The 26,623-nt window shown below is 38.7% G+C and overlaps 1 protein-coding gene across 1 annotated transcript; it reads left to right on the plus strand.

The window, feature by feature from the left end:
* The first annotated feature begins 629 nt into the window (after nucleotides 1-629).
* Nucleotides 630-25,708, plus strand: LOC131849788 (proteoglycan 4-like). The gene is made up of 9 exons (XM_059199908.1): nucleotides 630-1,342; nucleotides 5,855-6,029; nucleotides 13,580-13,772; nucleotides 14,610-14,882; nucleotides 16,371-16,729; nucleotides 17,099-17,590; nucleotides 17,911-19,966; nucleotides 23,236-24,846; nucleotides 25,638-25,708. Exons 2-9 carry the CDS (start codon nucleotides 5,856-5,858, stop codon nucleotides 25,706-25,708), a joined length of 5,229 nt encoding a protein of 1,742 aa, XP_059055891.1. The 5' UTR covers nucleotides 630-1,342; nucleotide 5,855.
* Nucleotides 25,709-26,623: the final 915 nt, after the last annotated feature.

Here is a 26,623-nt window from a genome sequence, read left to right on the forward strand (position 1 = left end):
GATTAGCCTGTTATACAATCTACTTTCATGTCATTTTTCATTATGATCTAATCAGCCGGTTAAAAATGAAATGATAACAAACACACTGTCTGATATAGATAAACACATTTTCGATTTTATTATATTGGTATGGAATGGAAGTATGGGTAGATTGTATATCTTAGTTTATAATAATTATTCTTGCAGTATAATATTTACATCTATTTTGGTATATTTAATTTAATTTTAGTATTTAGAACAGGAAGTGATTCGTGTCGTCAGAGTATATGGCGGCATCCAATTAAAATTATGAATATTATTTATAAAAACATGGAGATTACAGTTTCCACCAATCACAAAACAGGGTTATTGAAGCATGAGTGTGGTCGCAATGACTTTGTTACAGCGAACATAAATATTAAAATAACAAAATAAACGGATTATGGTCATTATATAAAATATGAAATAGCTAGAGTTCTGGGAAATTCTTAACACTATTTATTGGTAGATTGCTTATCCTTTTTTCTCATTTTCTTTAGCTAGAGATAAGGTTTCGTATTATGCACATCTGTCAAAAGCTATGTCATGTGTGTTTGCTCCTCGAGTCAGTGCGCATGTCAAGTTGAAAATTGCAAATGGCGCCCGTTGTTATTGTTCGTACCGAATTAACTATTTGTAAATTATATACCAATCTTTTTAGCGATTTTTCTACTCAACTGTTATATTGATGCGATGCTTTAACTTCTTATTATTCGGCACGACGCGTTTTGTGTACGGTTTTAAGTGTTTTTAGTGTTTTTTTGGTATTTTATGTGTGTCATGCAAATGGGGTAAGCTGGAATTATCGGATGTCGCTTAGGTTGTTTTGGATAGTTTAAATAAGAAAATGGTGTGAAATTTAGTGTCCTAAACTGTGAAAATGAATACTGTATAGAGTTTCTAAATTATTTATCTACGTTTTAACTCTACTGATAAACGAGAGCGGCTATAATTTGCTAATGTTCCATGCCGTGACTGTACTCCCTTACATTTCAAAATGGCTGCTGCTCTTCACGATATATGAGCTTTGCGTCACTGGAACATAAATCAGTGAATTGGATTTGTGATGAAATTGTAGTGTTTCTACTCGTGTGATCCTGTGTGAAAAAGCAAAAATAAGCTTTGGATAAAGCCCCAGACATATTTGGGGCGGGACAATTGTGTTGTATCATATGTTTTTGGAGTAGTGGACACTGACCATAGGACTGATATTGCCTTGCGTCCGAGCTGGATTGTAATGTTGCGATTGAATTTCCAGGATGATTTGCGACACATAAGGCTAGAAAATTTGTGGAATTGAGCGGAATGTGACATTGTATGAGAGGTAAGTGGATTTTTATCCGGTTTATTTACATTTTGCAAAGTGTTTAGTTGTGCGGTATTCTTTACAAAATGGACACATTGGTCGCGGACTCGCGGTGACAGGACGTCGGGCGGCCGCCGCGTACGGCTCCGCGCCTCGGCCGCCTGAAACAGTCGAATTCAGTGTCAATTTACGATAACTAACGTAGAATTTTGTTTGAAAAATATTGTGTAACGCATGCTCCAATGTTTTCGAAACCGACCTTGCTGTAACACGTTAATCAAGGAAATATTCCATCAACGCACGAACTTTTTAGATTACCGCCGGCAAAGACGGCTCGTGTGCACATTTTGATTTGTGGCTTTCAGAATTTCGTTTCTATATGTCAAATGACATAACATAATAGTAAACAAATGTATCACTAGTACATTAAAATATTGTTTGTTTATAATTATATGTATGGTTTATTGTTAGGTCCAAACATGCTCATAAAATGCAATATAGCATTATTATAAACACTGAGAATAATTTTTCATATTTCTAAGTACATAATTATTCTCCATATGTATCAATATAATAAAAAATAACAGTTAGCTATTTTATTTCTGTAATTTTTTGTTCAATTGCTATGTTAATTTAGTTATTTACACTCTATTATTTGTTTTAAATTATACAAGTATTATTATTATTAAAAGATTATTGTACTTAAAAATATATATTTTTTTTTGTTATAAACTCAATTTATCCTTATCATCCTTAAACATGGAAAATTCATTACTTTCTCTACAGTAGGAATATTGAAACTAATACCTACTTTCACAATTATTTGATTTGTTTACATATGAGTGTGTGAATAGATGTCTGTTTGCTGTTTCATCATCAAATAAGTTGTAAAATAATGTTTAATGGTATTTGTGATTGCATGTTGCATAATTTTTGTATCTACAAACAAAAAAATTTTATATAAAAGTAATTATAGATATCTAAGAACAAAAAATCACATATAAAACTAATAATATATTAATTAGGTTATTATTTAGGAGTATTGTTTCTCTAATAATGTTTTCTGATCAGAAAAATGTGATTTTATGGATAATAATTACAGATGTTGTAAGTGGAACGTTAAATTTGAAAAGGATGGAAAGAGAGGTTTGCATAAATTAGAAAAGAATGGAAAATATATGTTTATTTAAATTTGAATAGGATGGCAAAATATAAGGAAATCTATGGTTGAATGCCAATTTGTTATTTCATCATGTGATTGTTTTGGTGGATATAATGAGGGTCAGGGGAATGTTTATAAACATGACAAGTCTGTTAACCATTTTTGAAAATGTGAATTCTTAAAATTGTGGATGAAATAGGAACAATAATAAATATACAACAGATTATATCACATGAGTATAAACATGGTGAGTTCAAGGTCATAAATGTGTTTGCTTTTGGTAGACAAATTGAGGGGCAGTGGGATTTTTATTGGTAACATAAGCATGTCAATTGTTTTTGGAAATTTGAATTCTGAAAAATATGATGTAACAAGAATAAACATGTTGAGGATGTTTACAGAACTCACAAGAATGTCAGCCGTTTTTAAAAATGTGCATTCTGAAAAATGTGGATGAAATAGGAATAATAATAAATATACAACAGATTATATCACATTGAGTATAAACAGGGTGAGTTAAAGGTCATAAATGTGATGGCTTTTGGTGGACAAATTGAGGGGCAGGGGGATGTTTATAGAAAACACAAGCATGTGAACCGTTTTTTAAAATGTGAATTCTGAAAAATGTGGATGAAATAGGAATAAATATATAACAGATTATGTCACATTGACTATGAACAGGGTGAGTTCAAGGTCATAACTATAAAAGTGGTTTATGTTTTTTTTTATTAATATTCCTTGACAAAATGGAATATGAACCGAGTTTTAATGTTGTTTACTAAAGTGATTCATCATTGATATTTCATAATATTTGTTGTTGTTTTGGTCCTATCGGGTCATAAATTTCATTGTAAACATGGGAATTGTATGGAATTAAAAAAATAGGTTGATAAACAATTTTCCTTTGATTGTTACATATCCAAATGTGATAATTAATATTATTAAAAAATATTTTTATACAGTAATGCAAAAAAGAAACATTAACATTAAAGTAAAATGGGACTTTCCTAACTGGAGGTACAGTTGTGAGTACAGGAGTGTCCCATCAACAGATTACCATAACAAATCTGCTAAAGCTAGATGAGGTAATTGCATATATGAAAAAAAAATTACATATGTGGATATTTTAACATTTAAATATAAGATTCCAAATACTACTTACATAAAATTAAGAAAGGATAAAAATTAAATTAATAATTAAAACTAAAACTAAAGAATATAGATTTTTATAGATTTTTTATTGTATGCAGTAAACTGCACATATTTTTTAATTATGTCGACATGTTTTACTTAATAAAACAGAAAACAAATATTAATGAAATACCATACTTAGTATAATACTGTCTTTTATTTATGAAAACTGTAAAATAAATATTAATAAATGAAATCACACTTACCATTGTTGTCGCTAAAGGATGGTTACTGCATCAGTGGATAATAATATGAGCATGACAGTAGTCATGCTCATATTATTATCCACTGGTCAGTCAGCCCTTTGCCCTTTGCCCCAACTTGAAGGTCAACATGACATAAACCTGAGCTATATTGCTAGCAATAAGGCCAATAGTCCTTGTTATGATTTGCCATATGAAATAAGGGCAGTTTTTAAGGAATTATGCAGCAGTAGATTTGAAGAACCATACAGAAGTGAGCCAGTTCATCTGAAATAGTGATTTTGCATAAGTCATAGAGTTGGCCATGAATGTCATCAAACCACAAATGAAATCCTTCTTTTACATTAGTATTACAGTTTCAGAATTAGAGGGTTATGTTTTTATTATTATTACATACCTGATTTTATCTGTGTGATTTTTGCCTTCAACAAATCTTCGATATAATTTTACCAACAAGGAATATATATATTAAATTAACTATATTTAACTCTTCTACTATTTCTTATATTTATTTACTGGAATATTTTCTTTAGTGCTCAAAATCTGAAAGTAACAAATCAAAAGCGCTTACAAGTTAATTTGAATGAAGTTTATATTTCTATTCTTCTCTATGATGGGAATTAAGATTATATGCAAGAGAAAAGATTTTTTTTTATATATTGCCTCTGTGAATTTAGGTAATAAGTGACCTACACTATCAAATGAGAATAAGTCGACAGTCCGCTGGAATAGCAAAGAACGCTAAAGTCCGCACGTGTACGCACTTATCCGAACGGCAACGCTGAATGGTATCGCATACGTCGCAGTTAGAAATGCACAAAACGAATTAATGAAAATGATCATGATCTGAAATCATGAATGATCAGGGTTGCCATTTTTAAACATTTAGCCTAAATTGTAGCTTAATTTGTCTCCCTAATCGCTTACATTTTTTTACTGATTTTCGTAGGTCTCATATCTATGAAAAAGTACTAGAATCGAAGTTCATAAATCCCCTACTCGTAACCGCTACGCAGTCCTACACGAGATACTATTCGAATAAGGTTACCGAGTAATCAGTTTAAGCAAAAGAGATGATAGAGGCCCATGGATACCTCGCGCGTTTTATAGTGCAAATAAAAAAATACCATAATTTTGAGTAGAATTAAACATTTTGTATTGTCTGAGTTATAGTAATGGTATTATAAAACAGAAAAATTAATAAAAAAAAAACAGAATGCCCTCTCGTTGTTTTAACATTATTATTATTATAGAATATAAAGGAGCTTGACGCTCACCTAAGAGATAAGGGGTTAGATAGGGGAAGGCGTGAAGGATTAGGAAATGGAAGGGGTATGGAAGGGTTACTGTGTTTCGATTGGTGAGTAGTAGGATACTACTCACCAACCCTTACTGCCGGTACTCTGTTGAGGGTGAGATACTTCCAGGATCGGCCCATATGTGCTGCACAACCATGAATGATTATACCAGTGAAAGCATAGGAACCACAATAATTTTTGAGACAAGTCGATAAATGCAATATTAAGTAGTAAATTTTTAAACACGATTGTTATCAACCGCCGCGAGTCGGCGCGTGTCGTAGCGTAGCGGATTTTACGATGAGGTTAAGAAAATTAAATTGTCTTTACGGTTATCATTTTAAAGTTTATATTTTAATGACTATTGGATCCCTAAAAATTGTATTTATTTGAAATATACAGTTATCTTTATCATTATTATAACAATAGGAAATTTAATGTCCCACTGTTGTCTGGTTTTTCCTCCGGAAATCATCGTTGTTAATTGATTTCATCAGAATGGATTGATGAGATGATTTCATTATCATCCTATCATCCTCCACTGGTGCCCTGCCAGCATATACCGTTAGCCCAGGCGGGTGCACCATTCCATTAACACCGATTAAAAAAATAAACCCTCTAATAGATTTTTTAATCAAGAATTGAGATAGTAATATGTGAATTGTTTAATTTCCAGCATGGCAGCGGACAGCGATGGGCTAGGCTCGGCGGGCGGCGGGTCGTGCGGCGTGGTGGTCACGTGTGAAGGCGACCTGCGCGACCCCCGGTTCCCAGCGCGCCTGCGCCGCCTGCTGCGGGAGCTGCGCGCGCTGCTCGCCGAGCCGCATCCCCATACACTCAAAGTTAACAAGGTATATCCCGCTTGTAATATTCGCTTGTAAATAGGTCGTAATGGAAATTCCGTTTGTAACATTAACTTCCGTAAATAGAAAATCTCGTTTGTAATGTTAACTTCTGGTAAATAGACAGTAATGGAAACACTCTAAGTGAACAAAGTATATCCTCCTTGTAATATTCTCTTGTAAATAGATCGTAATGGAAATTCCGTTTGTAACATTGTGCAAATAGACGATGATGGAAACATCAAAGTGAACAATCTATATCACGCTTGTAACATTCTCTTCTTGTAAATAGACGATGATGGAAACACTCAAAGTGAACAAGGTATATCCCGCTTGTAACATTCTCTTCTTGTAAATAGACGATGATGGAAACACTCAAAGTGAACAATCTATATCACGCTTGTAACATTCTCTTCTTGTAAATAGACGATGATGGAAACACTCGAAAGTTTAAGGTATATCCCGCTTGTAACATTCTCTTCTTGTAAATAGACGATAATGGAAACACTCAAAGTGAACAAGGTATATCCCGATTGTAACATTCTCTTCTTGTAAATAGACGATAATGGAAACACTCTAAGTGAACAAGGTATATCCCGCTTGTAACATTCTCTTCTTGTAAATAGACGATAATGGAAACACTTGAACAATCTAATCATTCATTCTCTTCTTGTAAATAGACGATGATGGAAACACTCAAAGTGAACATTCTCTTCTTGTTTATAGACGATATATCAAAGTGAACAAGGTATATCCCGATTGTAACATTCTCTTCTTGTAAATAGACGATGATGGAAACATTCTCTTGTAAATAGAGTAAAGAAAATTTCTTGTAAATCTTTACATAGTATAAAATGAAGATGCTCCCGCTGTTTGTTCGTATATCAAAAGATTTTAATCTTTTTGCAAAAAATAGATTGATTGTTATAAGGTATATCCCACTTGTAACACTGAATCGACGCTAATGGAAATACTCAAAGTTTACAAGGTATATCTCGCTTGTAACATTCTTTACTTGTAAACAGTCGAGAATGAAAAAACTCAGTTACAAGGTTATATCACAAAGTTAACAATGAATGTTACACTTTTTTGTAACATTCTCTTACCCGCGGCTTGGCTCACATTGTAAATAGACGATGATGGAAACACTCAAAGTGAACAAGGCTGTATAAACAAAGCGACGGATTATACTTTAGAAAAAGAAAACAGACACAGTCTGTTTTTTAATTCCTTAGACAAATTTGATATTTACGATGTTGCCAGGTTTTTGTATTTTTTAAATATATCATATTTATAGTTTATTCACAAATAATTTGACAATTACCCCTGTCAATTTAGTTGTAACATGATCTCTTCTTGTAATGTTCATAGTGCTGTTCATGTACATGTATAATGGAAATTCCGTTTGTAACATTAACTTCCGTAAATAGAAAATCTCGTTTGTAATGTTAACTTCTGGTAAATAGACAGTAATGGAAACACTCTAAGTGAACAAAGTATATCCTCCTTGTAATATTCTCTTGTAAATAGATCATAAGGGAAATTCCGTTTGTAACGTTAACTTCATTAATGGAAACACTCGAAAGTGAACAAGGTATATCCCGCTTGTAACATTCTCTTCTTGTAAATAGACGATGATGGAAACACTCAAAGTGAACAATCTATATATATCTCTTCTTGTAAATAGACGATTGTAACATATCCCGCTTGTCATTCTCTTCTTGTAAATAGACGATGTAAATAGACGATAATGGAAACACTCTAAGTGAACAAGGTATATCCCGCTTGTAACATTCTCTTCTTGTAAATAGACGATAATGGAAACACTCAAAGTGAACAAGGTATATCCCGATTGTAACATTCTCTTGTAAATCTTGTAAATAGACGATGATGATGGAAACACTCAAAGTGAACAAGGTATATCCCGATTGTAACATTCTCTTCTTGTAAATAGACGATGATGGAAACACTCAAAGAACAATCTATATCACGCTTGTAACATTCTCTTCTTGTAAATGAACAAGGTATATATCTTCTTGTTTATAGACGATTGTAACATATCTCTTCTTGTAAATAGACGATAATGGAAACACTCAAAGTGAACAAGGTATATCCCGATTGTAACATTCTCTTCTTGTAAATAGACGATAATGGAAACACTCAAAGTGAACAAGGTATATCCCGATTGTAACATTCTCTTCTTGTAAATAGACGATAATGGAAACACTCGAAAGTTTACAAGGTATATCCCGCTTGTAACATTCTCTTGTTTATAGACGATAATGGAAACACTCAAAGTGAACAAGGTATATCCCGATTGTAACATTCTCTTCTTGTAAATAGACGATGATGGAAACACTCAAAGTGAACAAGGTATATCCCGATTGTAACATTCTCTTCTTGTAAATAGACGATAATGGAAACACTCAAAGTGAACAAGGTATATCCCGATTGTAACATTCTCTTCTTGTAAATAGACGATGATGGAAACACTCAAAGTGAAAACACTCAAAGTGAACAAGGTATATATCTCTTCTTGTAAATAGACCATGATTGTAATCACGCTTGTAACATTCTCTTCTTGTAAATAGACGATGATGGAAACACTCGAAAGTTTACAAGGTATATCCCGCTTGTAACATTCTCTTGTTTATAGACGATAATGGAAACACTCAAAGTGAACAAGGTATTGATTGTAACATTCTCTTCTTGTAAATAGACGATAATGGAAACACTCAAAGTGAACAAGGTATATCCCGATTGTAACATTCTCTTCTTGTAAATAGACGATGATGGAAACACTCAAAGTGAACCATCTATATCTCGCTTGTAACATTCTCTTCTTGTAAATAGACGATGATGGAAACACTCGAAAGTTTACAAGGTATATCCCGCTTGTAATATTCTCTTGTAAATAGACCGTAATGGAAATCCTCTTTGTAACATTCTCTTGTAAATAGACGATAAATTTCTTGTAAATCTTTACATAGTATAAAATGAAGACGCTCCCGCTGTTTGTTCGCCTACAGCATTCAAAGTATGCAAAAGATTTTAATACACTTTTTGCAAAAAATAGATTGATTCAAGAGGAAAGTTATAAGGTATATCCCACTTGTAACATTGTCTTCTGAATCGACGCTAATGGAAATACTCAAAGTTTACAAGGTATATCTCGCTTGTAACATTCTTTACTTGTAAACAGTCGAGAATGAAAAAACTCAGTTACAAAGGTTATTCTTTCTTGTAAATATATGACAATGGAAACGCACAAAGTTAACAATGAATGTTACACTTTTTTGTATATATAATTCAATAGCAAACTATATGACGTTAAGTGATAACTTTCATTTATGACATACTAGCTTTTACCCGCGGCTTGGCTCACATTGAATCCATTCAATATTTATAACTTCATAACAGACTGCTAGATGGCGCTGAAGTAGCAAAATGTTGATAATATTTTTTTTGTTTTTTATATAAAATATTTGTTTTTTTTTTAATAAAAAGTATCCTATGGTCATTCAAATACCTCCAAGAACATGTGTACACATTTATAATAATAGTAAGGATAGGCCAAAAGGCTGTATAAACAAAGCGACGGATTATACTTTAGAAAAAAAAACAGACACAGTCTGTTTTTTAATTCCTTAGACAAATTTGATATTTACGATGTTGCCAGGTTTTTGTATTTTTTAAATAGGGTTGTGGCACTATCGGAAATTAATGTTAATTACCCATATTTATAGTTTATTCACAAATAATTTGACAATTACCCCCCCTGTCAATTTAGTCTCCGGGATTAAAAAACAGACTGTATGTACATGAACATCACGTGATTACCACGTGATACCATTCGGGTTATCACGTGATGTTCATAGTGCTGTTCATGTACAGGATACCATTATAAAAGTCCCGTCAAAATCGGTCTAGCCATTTTAGAAATAAGCCGGAACAAACAGACAGACAAAACTTCTAAAATATGGTATTTTGGCGTATGTACCGTATTTATATTCATATGCATGTAGTAAAAAACGGTTATTTCAATATTACAAACAGACACTACAATTTTATTTATATGTATAGATATTTATTTTTATAAAATGAAAAGTTATATTCCACGTTGACTAAATCGCGTGTAGGTAGTTTAATATAATGACTAGATGTTAACTGATGTTGGAAATAATCAATAATTTATCGTCGTCAGCACACTACAGTCCACTGCTGGACATAGGCCTCTCCCAAGGTACGCCACTGGGCACGATCTTCAGCCCTTCTCTTCCAGTTATTACCCGCAACCCTACGTATGTTGTCGATCCACCTAGCTGCGGGGTATCCTACACTACGTTTGCCAATTCGCGGTCTCCACTTAGAACAACAATTTATAATTAGTAATTTAAAAGGTATAAGCGAACAGACAGCGCCGCGGACTTTATACTATGTAAAGATTTATCAAAACAAATGTTTGTCTAAGTGTGGTTAATCCTTCTTAATATTATAAATGCGAAAGTAACTCTGTCTGTCTCGCTTTCACACCAAAGCTGCTGAACCGAATTAAATGAATTTTGGTACACAGATAGTCTAGACCCTGAGAAAGGATATAGGCTACTATTTAAAGCGAAAAAAGGGTTGTAAGGGGTTGATAGGGAAGATGAAAGATTATATGGATGTACAGTAAGACCCCGCTTAACGCGCGGGATGCGTTCCAATAAGTTCCAGCGTTAAACGAGACTATCTTTCTTTCTTTTCTTCGGAATCACTACTATCGATATTTTTGTTTTTTTCTTGCTCATTATTATACCGACTAGCTGCTGTTTCTTACTATATTTTTACTATCTTTCTTTCTTTTCTTCGGAATCACTACTATTAATATTTTTAGTTTTTTCTTGCTCATTATAAATATTCCTTATTGCACTTAAATACATTTTATAAGTATATTAATTAGAAATAATGTTAACAAAGGAGGACTTATCTCTAAAAGAGATCTCTGCCAGTCAACCCAATAGAGCGTGGCATAGGAAGTGTTGAGTGGGTCAAATTGTGCAAATAATAATTGATTAAAAATAGCATAAATAATTAAAACTTTCATTATTAGAAAGATTAGCTGCTGTTTTTATAACTATATCCTCGACGTCTTTCCGTTATTATTATTTTTTTATTGTGGATGATAATGAAATGGTGCACCCGCCTGCGCTCACGGTTTACGCTGGCGGGGCATCAGTGGAGGATGATAAGTGAGCATGAGGTCAGGTCAGTTAGCCCATCGTAACAAAGTCACTAAGAATTTATCACGATGGTTTCGAGGGGAACCTCGTGGAGGTCAACCTGACATGGTAAATTGCTAGCAAAAAGATCATCAGTCCACATTACTAATAATTGACATTCTTCCCTATTTGAATCCCCTGGTTGAATAAAGTAGCGCTAAACCGAAACAGCGTTAAGTGGGGTCCTATCGTCATTTTACACGGACGAAGTCGCAGGCGCAGCTAGTAAGAAATGTTTACATCAATAAAAAAATGACAATGATCCAAATTTGACGGCGTTATATCCTAAATTGTCCAATTAGGATATCACTTCGCAGTCAGTCGCCATTGATGTTTCAGTGCGTGTGTACTTAGAAAATAACTATTATAAGTGGATGTTTTTAGTTTGGAAATCTGATCCTTATTGTTAACACCTGAAGGTCTATATAAACACTTGATTGCGAAACCTGTTCTAAAATAAATAAGTTAATAGTAAACAAAAAAGAACATTATGGATTAGTGGGTAAAGTTGATTAGAGGAAAACAAGAAATTCGTTTTACTAGATATATTTTAGCATTTAAAATATATATTTTTTTGTTTACAAGTTTGTGTCTAGTCTATGTGTTATTCTGATGTATAAGCTGTATTGCTGTAAAGTCTCATCAAAATCCGTTTAGTAGTTCTTGCATGAAAGAGTAATAATCCATCCATCTATATTTCCATCCATACTCACAAACTTTCACATTAATAAGAAGTTTATTTTATATATTAGTAAGAAGGGAATGCATATTTAGTGGGTCTGTGAATCGGCTACTATTTTTCACACAACCCTTATGACTAAAGAGTCATAAGGGTTGTCCACCCCTAACATTGTTTTATTTTTTGTACATTTTTATATTTTAGTTTGTTATCTGGCATTAAAATATACAACACTAAATTTTCATTCTTCTACCACCAACCCTATTTCTGACACATGTATTCAAGTATAGTTTTTGATAATAGAACCTTAATAAATGTTCAATTTTAAATCAATTATTATAGAATTTTGACCAATGGGCGACATCTAGTTATATTAGATGGGTCGTTAGTTTGTTTGTCATTCCAATTATGTAAAAAAAATCGCAGTATTACACGCATGCTGCATAACCTTTGCTTGCGGTGCTCAGGCGCCGATTGACTACCAGTGTTGCCAGATGACATCCTGATTTCCTCCTAAATTATGCTGACAATCTCCCAAAATAGAAGTTTAAAAAATCGTCCCATGAAAGAATATCTGTCTTAGTAGTGTATTTGTAGGTCGTAACCATTTTCCATGTAGCCATTTGTATTGTTATTGTATTTTTAGTTTTGTATTAACGTACCAAAACATTTATATCTATACAGCTTCATTTTATACCATTACAAAACCCCACCAGATTACTCCATCGCCACAAATTCCCCAAAATTAAGGGAAAACACAATGGTTAATATGTAGTTACGTAATAACTGGCTGTTTAGTAAGATTTTATGACTGTATACTATAGTAGTATTGTTTAACGAAGGTCTTATCGTTATTTGTCTTAGATTTATATCTCAATCCAAAGAACTAGCAACTTGCATCTATTGAAAGAAAGAAATAAAAAAATATTCAATACTTATACAATTGAAACAAAAAAAAAACCGGAGAAAAGTTAAAATAATAATTTTATTTCCTTCTACACAATAGGTTTTAATAGACTTGTGCTTCCCTAGTACTTTATTGTATTATTTGGTGTTTGTGAGCAGATGATTGGGGATTGTCATCAGCAGATGATGATATAGTGTGTTCCTATCCTTTGTGATCATCTTTATGGGGAACACTTTATAAGCAGATGGATGTTATGGAGTAATAGTATGCTTCATGGTTAGTTTTACAAAGAATAGATCGTGATTATATGATGATATGGAATGTCGCGAGTAGATGATGATATGATATGATATATTTTTTGTATTCAGCTTTATATGGAACAATTAAAAGCAGATGGATGGCTATGAAGTATTACTATCCTTTGTGATCAACTTTATGTAGATCACTTTATGAGCATTTGATAATATGGAGTCTGAATACTCCAGTAGTTTATGATAATAAACTACTCATAAACTGTTCAGATGATGATGTGAGTTGTCGTGAGCAGATGATGATATGGAGTGTTCTCATCCTTTGTGGTCAGCTTTATATGGACCAGTTTGTGAGGAAGAGCTCACAAGCAGATGATGCTATGGAGTGTTTGTATACTTTGTGGTCGGCCTTATGTGGAACAGCTGGTGATCAGACGACGATAACGGAGTGTTTGTGGCAGGTGGAGCCGTGGAACTCAGTGCGCGTGACGCTGTCGGTGCCGCGCGCGGCTGCGGCCCGGCTGCGCGCGCTGGCTGCGGCGGGTGCACCGCAGCTGCGCGCGCTCGGCATCCTCTCGGTGCAGCTCGACGGAGACGCGGCAGTCTCGCTGCGGCTGCAGCACGGCGCGGAGCTCACCATCAGCACAGCAGACGGTCAGTTTTTTTTTATACTACAATGGTGGCAATCAATCAAACGGCCCATCTGATGGTAAATGGTTACCATAGCCTATGGGCGGCTGAAAAACCAGGGGTATCACGTGCGTGTTGCCCGTAAGAAACCTTAATATACTCTTCATGGTCACGGGTTTGTTTTCTCGTACGGTGCAAATGTTTGTACTCATGAGGATATGTGTTTGTATCGGTCTGGATGTTTCGTATGTATATAATTTATTATTATAAGTTTTGTATGTATATAAATTATTATTATTATTTTAAGTAATCACCCATCAACACCGCCGCTGACGATCAGTACGCTGCGTTAGCATAGCGTCTTTAACAAGTTGAAAAACGCATTGAAAAATCTTATTTCGCACATAGGGACCGGCATTTTCTTTTATTGTTAATTACGTATATTTTTAAATATGTTTTTAGTGTGTAGTGTACGTATTTATTTGGATGAGGATTACTGACATTATTTTAGAAGAAATTTGATTACCATAAAAAAGGTTATAGTGAGGTTACCCTAAAACATAGACCTATGTTGTGGCGGACCTCGTTTAGAAGTCTTAAAGGAGAGCAATTCCAATATATATTTTTGCGTAATTTTAACTTGATAGAATGAAATGAATATTTTTCGCCACATTTTTCATTGTTACTCCGCTTCTATTGATCGTAGCTTGCAGTTAAATACCCTATAGTACTTGCCTATAACATATCTTTCTAACAGTAAAAGAATAATTAAAATCACATCAGCAGAACCGGAGATTATCCCGAACGAACAAACAATAAGAAACTTTAGCTGTTTATAATGTTAGCGATATACACTTTCAGATGCGAGCACGTCCCGCGCGCAGGCGACCCCGGAGCTGCTGGCCGGGCTGGGCGGCATCGGGCGCCTGCTGGACGACGGCGCCTCCACCAGCGCGGAGCCCCCGCCGGCCGCGCACCAGCCCCCGAGGGACGCCTTCAAGTCGCCCAACACCGTGTGCCCCATGGACGGCAAGATACCGCACAACATACCCACGCCCGCCACCGACCGCTGCGAGTTCCCCTTCGGCAGCATGACGCAGGCGAGGGTCATACACCGCAAGGAGAATACTTTAGGTTAGTGCTTTGGAGTTATCTGTATTAGCTGTGAAATCGCGTTAAATTTGTAGCCTATGTAGCTACGCTGGGACAGAGTGGGGCGCTTGCTGAAAGATACTAAACGAAACCTAAAAACAATAAATTATCTAAGTACTTATATTAACTATGATGCTTAATATCCGTAAGAAAATGTATACTCGACAGTCGACACAAAACAACATACAAATACAGGGTGCTATAGAGTGTAGTATAAAAAATTTATTCAATACTATGGGTATACAGTCAACCCTCCTATAACGCGGTGAGTGCGTACCGCGTTGTATGGAAACCGCGCTATAAGAAACTCGGATTTAACCATACAAACCAGGCTAATTCGTAGCGCGTTCTATGGAAACCGTCTACCGCGTTGTATGGAAACCGCGCTATAAGAGACTCAGAATAAGTACAAATCACATCATTCGTACCGCGTTATATGGAGACCAATAAATACAAAAGACAAGATAAAAATAAGGAAATGATGAAAAAAATGAAACAAAAACTAAACTAAAAAACTGTTTTCCAACAAAAACAAAAGAAAGACTTTTGTAAAATGATGTAATCTTTCAACACTCATCCTCACTGTCAGATATGAGTCGCCTAACTCGCCTTCTTTTAATGGGCAAAATGTCTTCCTCACTTGGTTGATCTTCACATTGGTTTTAAGCGGGTAAGACATAAGCAGAACGTAGTTTTTCTATAGTTCACGCGACAATGTAGTCAAAAGATCACATATATATCTTTCATGTTACAGTTTCGTTAGACACACACACGCATGGCACGCTGTCGATGCGAAACTATTTAGTTAATAGAAGTGGAAGATAGCGCATGAGGAGCCCCACCCGTGAACCACGCTGATATAAACATATCCAGTTAAAACCATTCATTGGGTGCACGGAAAGAACTGATGGGACGTTGTTGAAAGGAAACCGCGCTGTAAGAGTACCGCGTTATAGGAGGGCTGTCGCAATTTCAGCTCCGCGTTATATGGAAACCACGTTCTGAGAGTACCGCGTTATAGGAGGGTTGACTGTAGTTTGCTAGTTACAGAATATTTAAGACTGCTGCCATAGACTAATTGGCTCTGGCCGGCTACGCCCATGCCTATGTGTTATTCCGTTGTATAAAATGTATTTATGATTTATTTCTTTATTTTTTATTGCATTAGAACTAAATTCTACCACTCATTCGGAACTCGGATATATCACAAAAAATATGATCGTGTGTTGCTCTTTTTAAACAAATAGAATCTCTTATATCCTATATTGCTGACAGCTTGTCCATCATTTTTTTTATTTTTTTTGTATCATATTTTATATGTGAGTTTTTACTCTGTGCGCACTCTTGGAAATTATATGTACATATGTATACAATTATTACCATTTTTTATTAAACAGTTGTAGTGTTCCCTCCTCTAGTCTCACCCTACTTAGCACAATCCTTAACTTAACTATGCATACCATCACACAGGTTTAGGCGGGCCATCAAGTGGGATAAGGCCGCCCGCGGACGGTATGTTCGTGCGGCCGTCGACGTCTGCGTTCGCGGGCCCCCCGCCCCCGTACCCCGCGCAGCCGCCGCCCGCGCCCTCGCCCGCCCCGTCCCCCTCGCCCTCCGCGTCCCCCGCGGCCCCCGCCGCCTCGTCGCCGGCCCCCGCGCCCCCCTCGCTCCCCGCGCCCCCTGCGCCCCCCTCGCTGCCATCGCCGCACACGGTGGCCATGTCCTCGCCGCTGCTGGTGAACCTGCTGCAGAACGATGCGCCCGCGCCGCAGCCCAGGTCGAAGCCGCCGCCGCATCCGGCCAAGTTGGATCGTCTCGACGATGGACAGGTAAATGTGTTATATAGAAATAGAAATTATCTATAATCCAATAAATTTAATATAAGCACCTTTGAATAGTCATATATTTTTATACCATTTGGAGCGCAGACTCGTCACAAAAAAACCTTTTTTATAGTGTTTTACAATTAAACCATGGAATAAATGTTGAGATTTTTAGTGACATAAATATAAATGCGTCAGAAGGAGTGAGTAGAATACGAAGACAGTAATTGAAAATACTGAAAATTCATAGAAAAAGTTACATTGTGTTAATACATGATCATAAACTGTAATACTTTGTCTGAACATTGAATAATCTTTCTTTCATGTTCACTTAAATTGTAAGTAGAGATTACATGCTGTACAATATATGAACAGGTGGAGCTGGCAGTTGGACGGGCACCGTTCGAGTACCGCGCGGTGCGACCCACGGCGCGGCCCGGTCCGCCCCCGGGGGTGGGCCCCGCGCTGCCCCCGCCCCCGCCGCCGCCGCCCCGGGCCGCCCCCGCCCCCGCGCCGCCCCCCTCGCCCCGCCCCGCGCCCTTCGTGCGGCGCGCATACCCCCCACGGCCGCCCGTCACCACGTCGGTACCGGCGGCGTCCCCCGTGGCAACATATCGTGCCCCCAACACGGTCCTCAACCGGGCGAGGTTCCCCCCGCCGGGATTCGCGGGGGAGCCGCCCCCGTACCGGCAGGCGGCGCCGAGGCCCCGGGCCCCGCTCCCGCACCTGCAGCACCCCGCGCACCCCGCGCACCCCCCGCAGCACACGCCGCCCACGCCCCAGGCGAGGTTCACGCCGGAGGACCTGAAGGTTCTGTTGCCGCCGTCGACCACGTCGATGGATCAGAAGACGCGGTCGAGATTTCAAGTGCGTGGATTTTTGGTTTTGTAGTGTTAAAATGGCTATTTAGTATTATTATTTAGTCTGGGTAGATTTTAGAATTGTATACTGATTTGTTTTTGGTTTTTAAAAGAAAGCAGAGTTATTAGACGTGTACAAAACACGAAAAAGCTGACTTCAATCTCATTATTAAGGATAACTTAAAAACTATTTTTTTGTAATGTATATGAGACCACATGAAAAGCTTATAATATATAAAAAAAAAACAGTTATCATAGATCTGAGGTAACATTAAAACTGCAGTGTTGTCTATGTACTAAAACATTCACATTCAATATTAATTGCAGGAGTTCCAGCGATTTCAACAGCAATACATTGCAACTCAACGGGCGGCGTCGCAACCGGACTGGAACGAACCGTATCGGGATACGCTTGACCTTCCGGACCTGCCTGACAACTGTGACCTAGACCAGCTGCTTCCCACCCTCGGCGGTGACCTCCACCTCGACGACACCATCTCAGAGCTCTCAGCCATCTCTGAACTCTCCAACACCGATAATAACAAACTCGAGAATATTTACGAACAGAAACAAGAACAGTTACCGACGACATCGGCTGAACAACACACTCCTGACTCTTTGTTACAAGAAATCACCGGTGTCCAGTATAGTAGTTCGAATTTAAACGGTCCATATCCAGAACCCAGCAATCCGACCACTAGTGGTCACACGAATATGAGCGATGTGCCTTCAAAGGACTCTTTCACGACTACCAATGAGTCCACCTTCATGCCTCCTCCCCCAGTCCCGCAGCAGTCGACGTCAAAAGCGTTCGGGACGAATACATCACCCAACCACGTGTTAAGTCATGTGCAGCAGACTTTCAAATCCACGGTGAATGCTTATAGCATATCGCCTAGTATAAATTCAGACAGAATGACACAGTCAAGTCAGTCTTCATCCATGCCTCCTCCCATGAGGTTGCCCGTCAGAGCGACTACGTCAGTCTCGACAGCGACGGTTGGCTCCCAAGCCACAGCACAGGAAATCGAGGAGCAGAGCAAACAGTACCTGATCAAGACCCTAATGAGAGACGATGACACTCCGCCACCTAAAGAGCAGAAAAAGATTGAGGAGGTAACAGTTGCGCAGTGTAAATTAAGGGAGAATTCCAGTGATACGCCAGAAGTATTCGGCATAGCAAAATCGACAATAGCTGAAGACGATGCGAAAAGTTCAGAGGATGATTCAAAATTGAAAAATAAAATCATCAAGAAAGACAAGGACGATAAATTTACCGCGAAAACTGGGAACCTTAGGACGCCAGGCGTAAAAGAGAAACCAGCTTCGCTGAAAGATAAATTTGTTAAAGATGTTAAGACCAAAGTTGCCTTATCACGGCCGAACATAGCTAAACCGGCTACGCCTGCTAGCGAGGCTCCCAAGTCGCCGTCGGGAGAGAAGGAATCAATAAAATTGAGGCTAAAATTGGATAAAAATGAGCCTGTGTACAAAGCAGATATAAGCTTCGTTAATCAACAACCTAAAGGTGAGAAACCAAAAGAAAGTGTGCCTAGGGTGCCACCACTGCATATAAGCCTTAAAGGTCCAAATTCAGCGGTTATAAAAAACTCTAAGAAAGAGAAGAAAAAGTTCAGCCCGGGTGATCTGCATACAAAAAAGATCAAAATCAGGAAAGCACTGGAAGGTGAGGAGAAAGTGCATCGGAGAGATTCTGAAGAATCATTAGCGTCAAAATCAGGTGAGAGCACTGAAAACAAGACTGATGAGTATTTAGTCAAAAGTATAAAGCTAAACAACCATTATAATGAAAGTGAAACAGGGAAGACGGAGGTAACGGGCGAGAACAATGTTGTCTATAGAATGAAGTCGATATCAAAGACAGCACATATAGTTTCCAAATCACATGACCACAAACTGAATAATAAAGTGCAGTTAGACAGTATAAAGAAGAAAAAATCGAAAATACTTTGTGATGGAAAATCTATAGAGAAGGAACGTGACAAAGAATGGAGGAATGATATGTTGGACAAAGAGGGGAAATACGCGCAGAACGAGGGGTACAGAGAGTCAAATAACCATGAGGTTAAAAAGAAGTTACCAGCAAAAGTAGATAATGGTGCAAATTGTGATATGAAGCCCAGTGAAAGTGGGAAAGCAGTGCAATCAGACACAAATAGTGACAATGTGAAAGGTGCTAGTGAATTGGACAGCAGACTACTGAAGTGCTTAGAACGGACGATAAATGAGGAAGACTGTAAGTTAGAACGGCGCGATACAGACAATAAACTAAAACGGACACTCGCCGAAAGTGCAATTACCTCGCCCAATGGGCTGCTCACTTCTGAGAAGAAGAGGAAAACCAGCCACAGTTCCTGTCCAGGTACGTTGACATCTTTATCTTCTTTTTCTTATAATAAAATCGTAAAATCATGACGACGCCAAAACTGTTTGTGATACAGTTTTTATAAAAACCTATGTAGAAATTCAAAAGAGTGACGCCAAGCTTAGTCCAATCTCTCCACCAGTCTCTGGTCATCCGGTATAGCATACTCGCTGCTGGCAGCACCTGATGACTTCCAAAGTTTTGGAACACTAACTCTCAGTAAGACAAAGGCTCCCAGAACCGACACTTGGACAAACAATCCTACTAATTAAGAAGCATATCCCAAACCCAATATTACAGACCACTATGCAAAATACGGGCTAAATTATATGGGCATTTTGGCGTCACTCTTTTCACAAAACATGTTAAATATGGATCAAAAGATAAATTATAGAAATGTAACAAAGAAATCTCCTAAAGGGATGAAATAATTTTGTGAATAGTTTCAAAACTGTTGTATTAATTAGTTTCATAATGAAATAATGATACTTTATTTATTGTTGTTCCTTTGATAAATAATTATTAAAAGAGTGTCTACAATGCACGAAAGTGCGGGCACGACTAATTGTATTATGAATAGAATAGAATAGAAATAATCTTTATTCAAATAAACTTAATATAAGCACTTGTGAATAGTCATATTTTTTAATTCTACCACTCCTTCGAAACATACACTCATCACAAGAAGAATGCGGAAGAATCTTGTGTGTATGTATGAATAAAAACTGGAAAACATAAACATGTAGTGTAAAGGTATTTATTTATATATACACAACACAAAAATGATTTTATCGTAAGCAATCTCCAACTCTTCCAAACAACCTTTGTATAAAGGCAGACAAAACCTTTAGCACCCCCCTTCGGTGGGCGATTAGAATTCTTTACTAAGTAGGGAGTTACCTAGGATACAATCTAAAATATGTACAATTTAACCCAACTTAAGAATTGGTTGTAATTATTATTTCCTTACGTGGTTTTGTAAAATTATTCTGTATGCACAGTACTGCTATATTATGAGTGAGTTTCTTGGATGAATTATTATTAAAATTTATATAAAATAATCACTAGAATAATGTATTTATTCTTGAGCAAACATAATTGTATATATACATACTAATAAGTCAATTGTCGCTCTGAACAGAGTGTATAAATATGCAATAAAATGTACATATATTTTAATATGCTGATATAAAATTGTGTACCATAAAAATATCATTAATTATCTGTGACCACAGTTTTACAGGCATGAAATTTATAGCCTGTGTTATTTTGATGTTTTACTGTAAAATTTCATCAAAATCCTGTTAAGTTTTTGCGTGAAAGAGGTAACATTCAAATTCAGAATAACTATACATGTATGTCTATTACAGACTCTTACGATATGTCAAATCTGCCGTCAGTTCGGAATGATTTGGAGATGAGATGAACTGGGAAGAAACTCAGTTCGTATTCCTTTCAAATAACTGTTGTACATGATTCGTAAAAATGATTCATTTTTAAGTTCAAATTTGGTAGAATAGAGTGACCACCAGCATATGCTGTCGCAAAAGCAAAAAGTCTGTTCATCTATTCAGTGCTCGTTCATCCATAGATGGATATCCATACTGACAAACTTTCGCTAAAAAGCTACTTTGTTTACCTACTTCAGCAACCAAGCAGCTCGCCTTTTCAGCTGTCTTTTGGTTTATGGGTGAGATAAAGCAATTAAATTACAGGTTTAGACATGACATTTTGTCATCAAGAATAGCAATGCATGAATGGTATCATGATAACGTGATATGAGCAGTGGATGTATACAAACATTTATCAAGGTCCGCTCGTTCCTATTACATAAAAAATATGTGTACAGAAAAATGTTTATAGATATTATTACTTGTATAATATTAGCAATGTCAACATGTTAGTAACTTTATTGTTATTATTCTAATATTCTTAGTTAATTGATTTACAGTAATCAGTATAACGCATTTTCATATTACGCGATTACAATTCTCCATATAACACGGGACATCGGCTCATGTAACGCGGTGTGAATTTCCTACATTATATTTTTGGACTCTGAAATTTATAATGATTTGTACAGTTCATAATTAGTCTCTAACGTGTGTCAATTGTGTTATAAAATTAAATTAAAAGTATGTATATTTAAAGGTTTGATTTTTTAATAAAACGTACATAACATAGTTTTTTTCTTTATATTCGATTCAAACCTCCTATAGCGAGAAAAGTTAAACGTGTATAATTTTTACGTAACGCGTTATACGGGGTCGTAAAAACGCGTTCTTTCTATAACTCCCTTTTTCTATAACGCGGAACCAATCTACCGTGTTATAGGGAAGCGGGAAGCGGTCGACGGCGGCGGTCGTTCATAACTAATATGTAATAATTAAGAAAATCACGGAATCTTGTATTATGACATTGCTGAAATATCGGGACTATAACAAACGTGGTAAGGTCCAGTGATTTTTTTAATTATATTTGTTTGTTTGTAATTGTGTATACTAAAATATTAATTTAATTATGATTTTCAAGTCATTTTAAATAATGTTTTCAATTAGTTTTATTGTAAAACTTTGACGTAAATCTAATTACTCTTTTTAGAAGAAATAATAACTATGTTTGAAGATAATAAAACTCATTCATTGTTAACTATCGGCCTTGCTTCTTATAAAGCTATATTCATCTTGTACACATAAAATTTTATATATGTAAGTTTATGTGCGATGATCGTACAATTAAGTGTTATTATAATGATATAATTATGATTAAATAAAATTTATTGCAAATTGGCTCTTTTACATATTGTTATATGGTTCTAAATGGTAATAAATAATTTCTGACACGCATTTACGTGTCGTTTACCTACTATTGTTTATTTTGCATGAAGTGACATAAATATTCGTATTTCCGATCAACATTTAAATAGTTATTGAATTTTGTACCTTTTTGTATAGAGAGAGATTTTGTATAGATTCCATAGTTAATTAATTACAAATCATAGTTAATTATACGTATAATTTTCATTTACATTAAAGTACTTATTTTGTAACATAAAATTCATTTCTTCATTCATTTTAAATTAAAACTAGTAGATTTACTACTTTTTACTTTTCTATCCTTATTGGTAATCTATTCACCTTTAAACAATAATTAAATGTAATCTATTGTGTATTTTACATTTAAATGACTAGTATAATCTAGTGATAATTTGGAACAATTATTCAACTATCAGTGGCACACAATTTTAATGAATATTTATGTTACAGATCCTCCCGGTTCGACCAACGTAGGCACGATCGCGACGACACGCGTCGACTCGCCGCCTCCCGTCGTAACACAACGCAGCGGGGCACAGTCCCCAAGGCGCAAGGAACGGCCCAAAGACAAGTCTTATTGTAAACTTATGGCCGAGCGAGCCGCCAGGCCGGAAGATAAGTTCAGCAACCGGTCGCCCAACTCGCAGGCGCAAGGCGAGGATTCCGGCATCGAGTCGATGGATGCGTTGTCGGAGAAGTCACCGAATCAAGCCAGCCAATCGCCGCCCGGCCCCCAGAGGAAGGAACGTCTGGATATGCCCCGATCCACGAGCCCTACCTCTGTGCAAAGAATAATAGGCGTGCTAGATCCGGCGCCGTCTTCAGACGAGCTGCTGGAGCGGCTGTCGATGGCGACTGGGCAGCCGCACTACGATCCCGGCCCGCCGGATATCGACCATCTGGGGGACATCGAGGCGGAACTCGCCAAGATGCATGCCGACCACATCAACGGGGACGACGCCCCACGCCGACCCCCCGACGACTCGCACACCAGAGAACCCACGCCCATCCTCAGGGACGACGAGAAGCGGACCCAGGCCGGCGACGCGGGCGACGGAGTCGTGCCTGAAAAGCGGGACGAATCGAAGTCCGACCTCGACCAGGATCGGAAAGACTCTGTATCTCCGAAGAAGGAGGACTTCGACCCCCTACCGAGTAGGGTGTCGCCGCCTCTCTACACGTACTCGAATCAAGAGAAGACCTGCGCCGTCGACCCGCCGGAAGTTAAGGAGGAGCCGCTGGCCGCGAACGGGGACCCCGACAAGCATCGGACCGACGACGAGAAGCCCGAGCCGAAGATCGAGCGGCTACCGTTGAAGGCCGACTTCCCCGATAAGAGTCTGCTCGAACAGCTGCTGATCGAGATTCCAACGCAGGACTACGCGGGGCGGAGGCCGGAGTCACCGTCTCCGTCGGCGCTGGAGCGGGTCGCGCGCAGCAGCGTGAGGACGCGCTCCAGCAGCAAGATGAACAGTCCGGCCGACGGGCCGCGCACGCCCAGGCTCAGCCCCGGCATCTCCAAGCTGGAGCGGTCCGACTCGCCCGCGCTGCAGCAGAGGAACTGCTTACGCGGCGGCTCCGTCGACAAGACCAGTCCAAGGACGCCGACCGCCCCCGCCGCCCCCGTCGCCCCCGCCAAAATCGTCCCCGGGAAGCGAAAGCGGCGCGAATCGGAAAGCTCCGGTACGTCGCTCCTCAGCTGCGAAGAGGGAGTCTCGCAGGCGGGAAGGAAGAAGAAGCCGCGGCGGGTCGACGGACAGCGACCCCCGGTGGTCGTCGCTCCGGGCGTCGTCAAGCAGAAGAAAGACTCGGATAGTGATAGTGACGAGCCCCTGATATGTAAAGTGCGCGGGAAGACTGGCAAGGGAGCGCGGCCGGTGAAGGTCCCTACTAAGGGGCTGGAGGGCGTGGGCACGCGGCGCTCGGTGCGGCACGGGCCCGGGGCCCCGCCCGCGCCCCCCGCGCCCCCGCAGCCCGCGCCCGCGCCCCCCGCGCCCTCCGCGCCCGCGCCCGCCCCGCCCGCCGCCACCACGCCCGTCCGACGGAAAACCAGGAGTGCCGGTAAGCCCACGACCATCATTGTAACAGGCATAAGCAGTGAAATCACAGGATAAGAGGCATCATATCTTAGTCCTCAAGAATGGCAGCACAAGCCATCAGCTGGTTTGCTATTTCAATTTTCTTTAATTGAATGGTACACCTGCTTATGCAAACGGTATTACGCCGGCGGGGCACCAGTGGAGGATGATAAGATGAATATGAGGTCGGGTTAGTTAGGCCGTCATGACCAATTTACTAGGAATTTGTCATTATGAGGGCGAATAGAATAGAATAGAAATCATTTATTCAAATAAACTTAAACTTAAGCACATTTGAATAGTCATAGTTCCTTTTAATTCATCGCTTATTCGAAAATTCGCCTTCGTGTGGATGTGGTTGGGTTCTCTTCAATGCTACGGCTCACAGCTTCAGTACTTTCACGTATAACGTGAAAGACCTCGTCCACTTCTAGTCCTATCACTTACAGAGCCATGCTGTTAGAAAACGCTTCACTAAGTTCCTTATTGCAGGCCTACTAAGGGGATGTCGAACATTAAAATGGTGCATATACGATCTTTGCGTTGCAACAATTGATCATCCATTTTCAAAGTAAAATTCAATTATCTTCACTCGTTCTGTTGTAAACTTATCCATGATAAAAATTTCCAGGGATTATATTTTTTAATTCTGAAAAGAGAAAAAGAAATATATTAATAGAAAAAAAGTTATTTAATTTTCAAAATGTAAAGTGACTTCTGGGCCACCCTGTATGTAGGTATGCGATCGGATTTAACCGTAGTTTTGTGCTGCAGTGGGGGACGGTACGCCGGCGGCGGCTGCGAGCGCGGTCCGCCGGAGACGGGCCTCCCGCGACGGCAAGTGACGGCGGCGGCGCGCGGAGCTCAGCCCCGCGCCCGCGCTGCCGCTGCCGCTGCCCCTGCTGCTCGACTGACCCCGCCCCGCGCCCGCCGCCCTGCACCCCGCCCTGCATACGCCCCTGCACACCTCCCTGCTGACGCCTCTGCAAATGGCTCTGGTGACGCCCCTGTTGCGGCCCTTACAGCGACCCTTGCAGACGCCCCTGGAGACACCCCTGCAGCCGTCCTTGCAGCGGCCCGTGCTGTTACCCCAGGAGCCGCCCTTGCAATGGCCCATGCAGTTAACCCTGGAGTCGCCCCTGCAGAGGCCTTTGAGGACGCCCCTGCTGCTTCACTGACCCCGCCCGCACTCGCCGACTGACCACACTCCCTGCCGGTATACTCACGCTTTAGCCATCGAGGTGTGGCTAGAGACGTTCGTAAAGCTCGACTTTGATGACGAAACGAAACGGATGTGGAGTTGGATAGCCTTCAAATGATGATATTTGTAGTAAGTGGACACGTTTTTTCGTTTTTTCTCGCCTAAATGTCTTCTACAATTAGGTTTAAACGTTTTTTATTCACATAACCTTTCAAGTGTTAGCTGACAGCATGACATTAACGCCTCATCTGTGAGACCAATTACAGGACTTGTCGCAGGTGGAGCTAGTGTCTGAGATCAATAATTGGCTCCTTCCCAGATGAGAGGATAAAACTTTCCGATATATGAAGTAAAGTTGTCTTTTTCACTTGAATATATATTTTATTTAATTTTAAAGAATAGTATTTGTAGTCGTTTAAAAACCTTAAAATGACCTTGTAAACAATTGTAGTAGTTCAGATTTGTCCATTTAGATGCAACGTCAAAGTCGGGCTTAACGATTTTCCGCTGCCTGTATGTAGCAACGATTCTAAGTTTAATATCTGGCGGGTACATTGAG

Source organism: Achroia grisella, unplaced genomic scaffold, assembly GCF_030625045.1.
Source record: "Achroia grisella isolate CSIRO2021 unplaced genomic scaffold, CSIRO_AGI_Agris_v1 utg660, whole genome shotgun sequence".
Lineage (NCBI taxonomy): Eukaryota > Metazoa > Arthropoda > Insecta > Lepidoptera > Pyralidae > Achroia > Achroia grisella.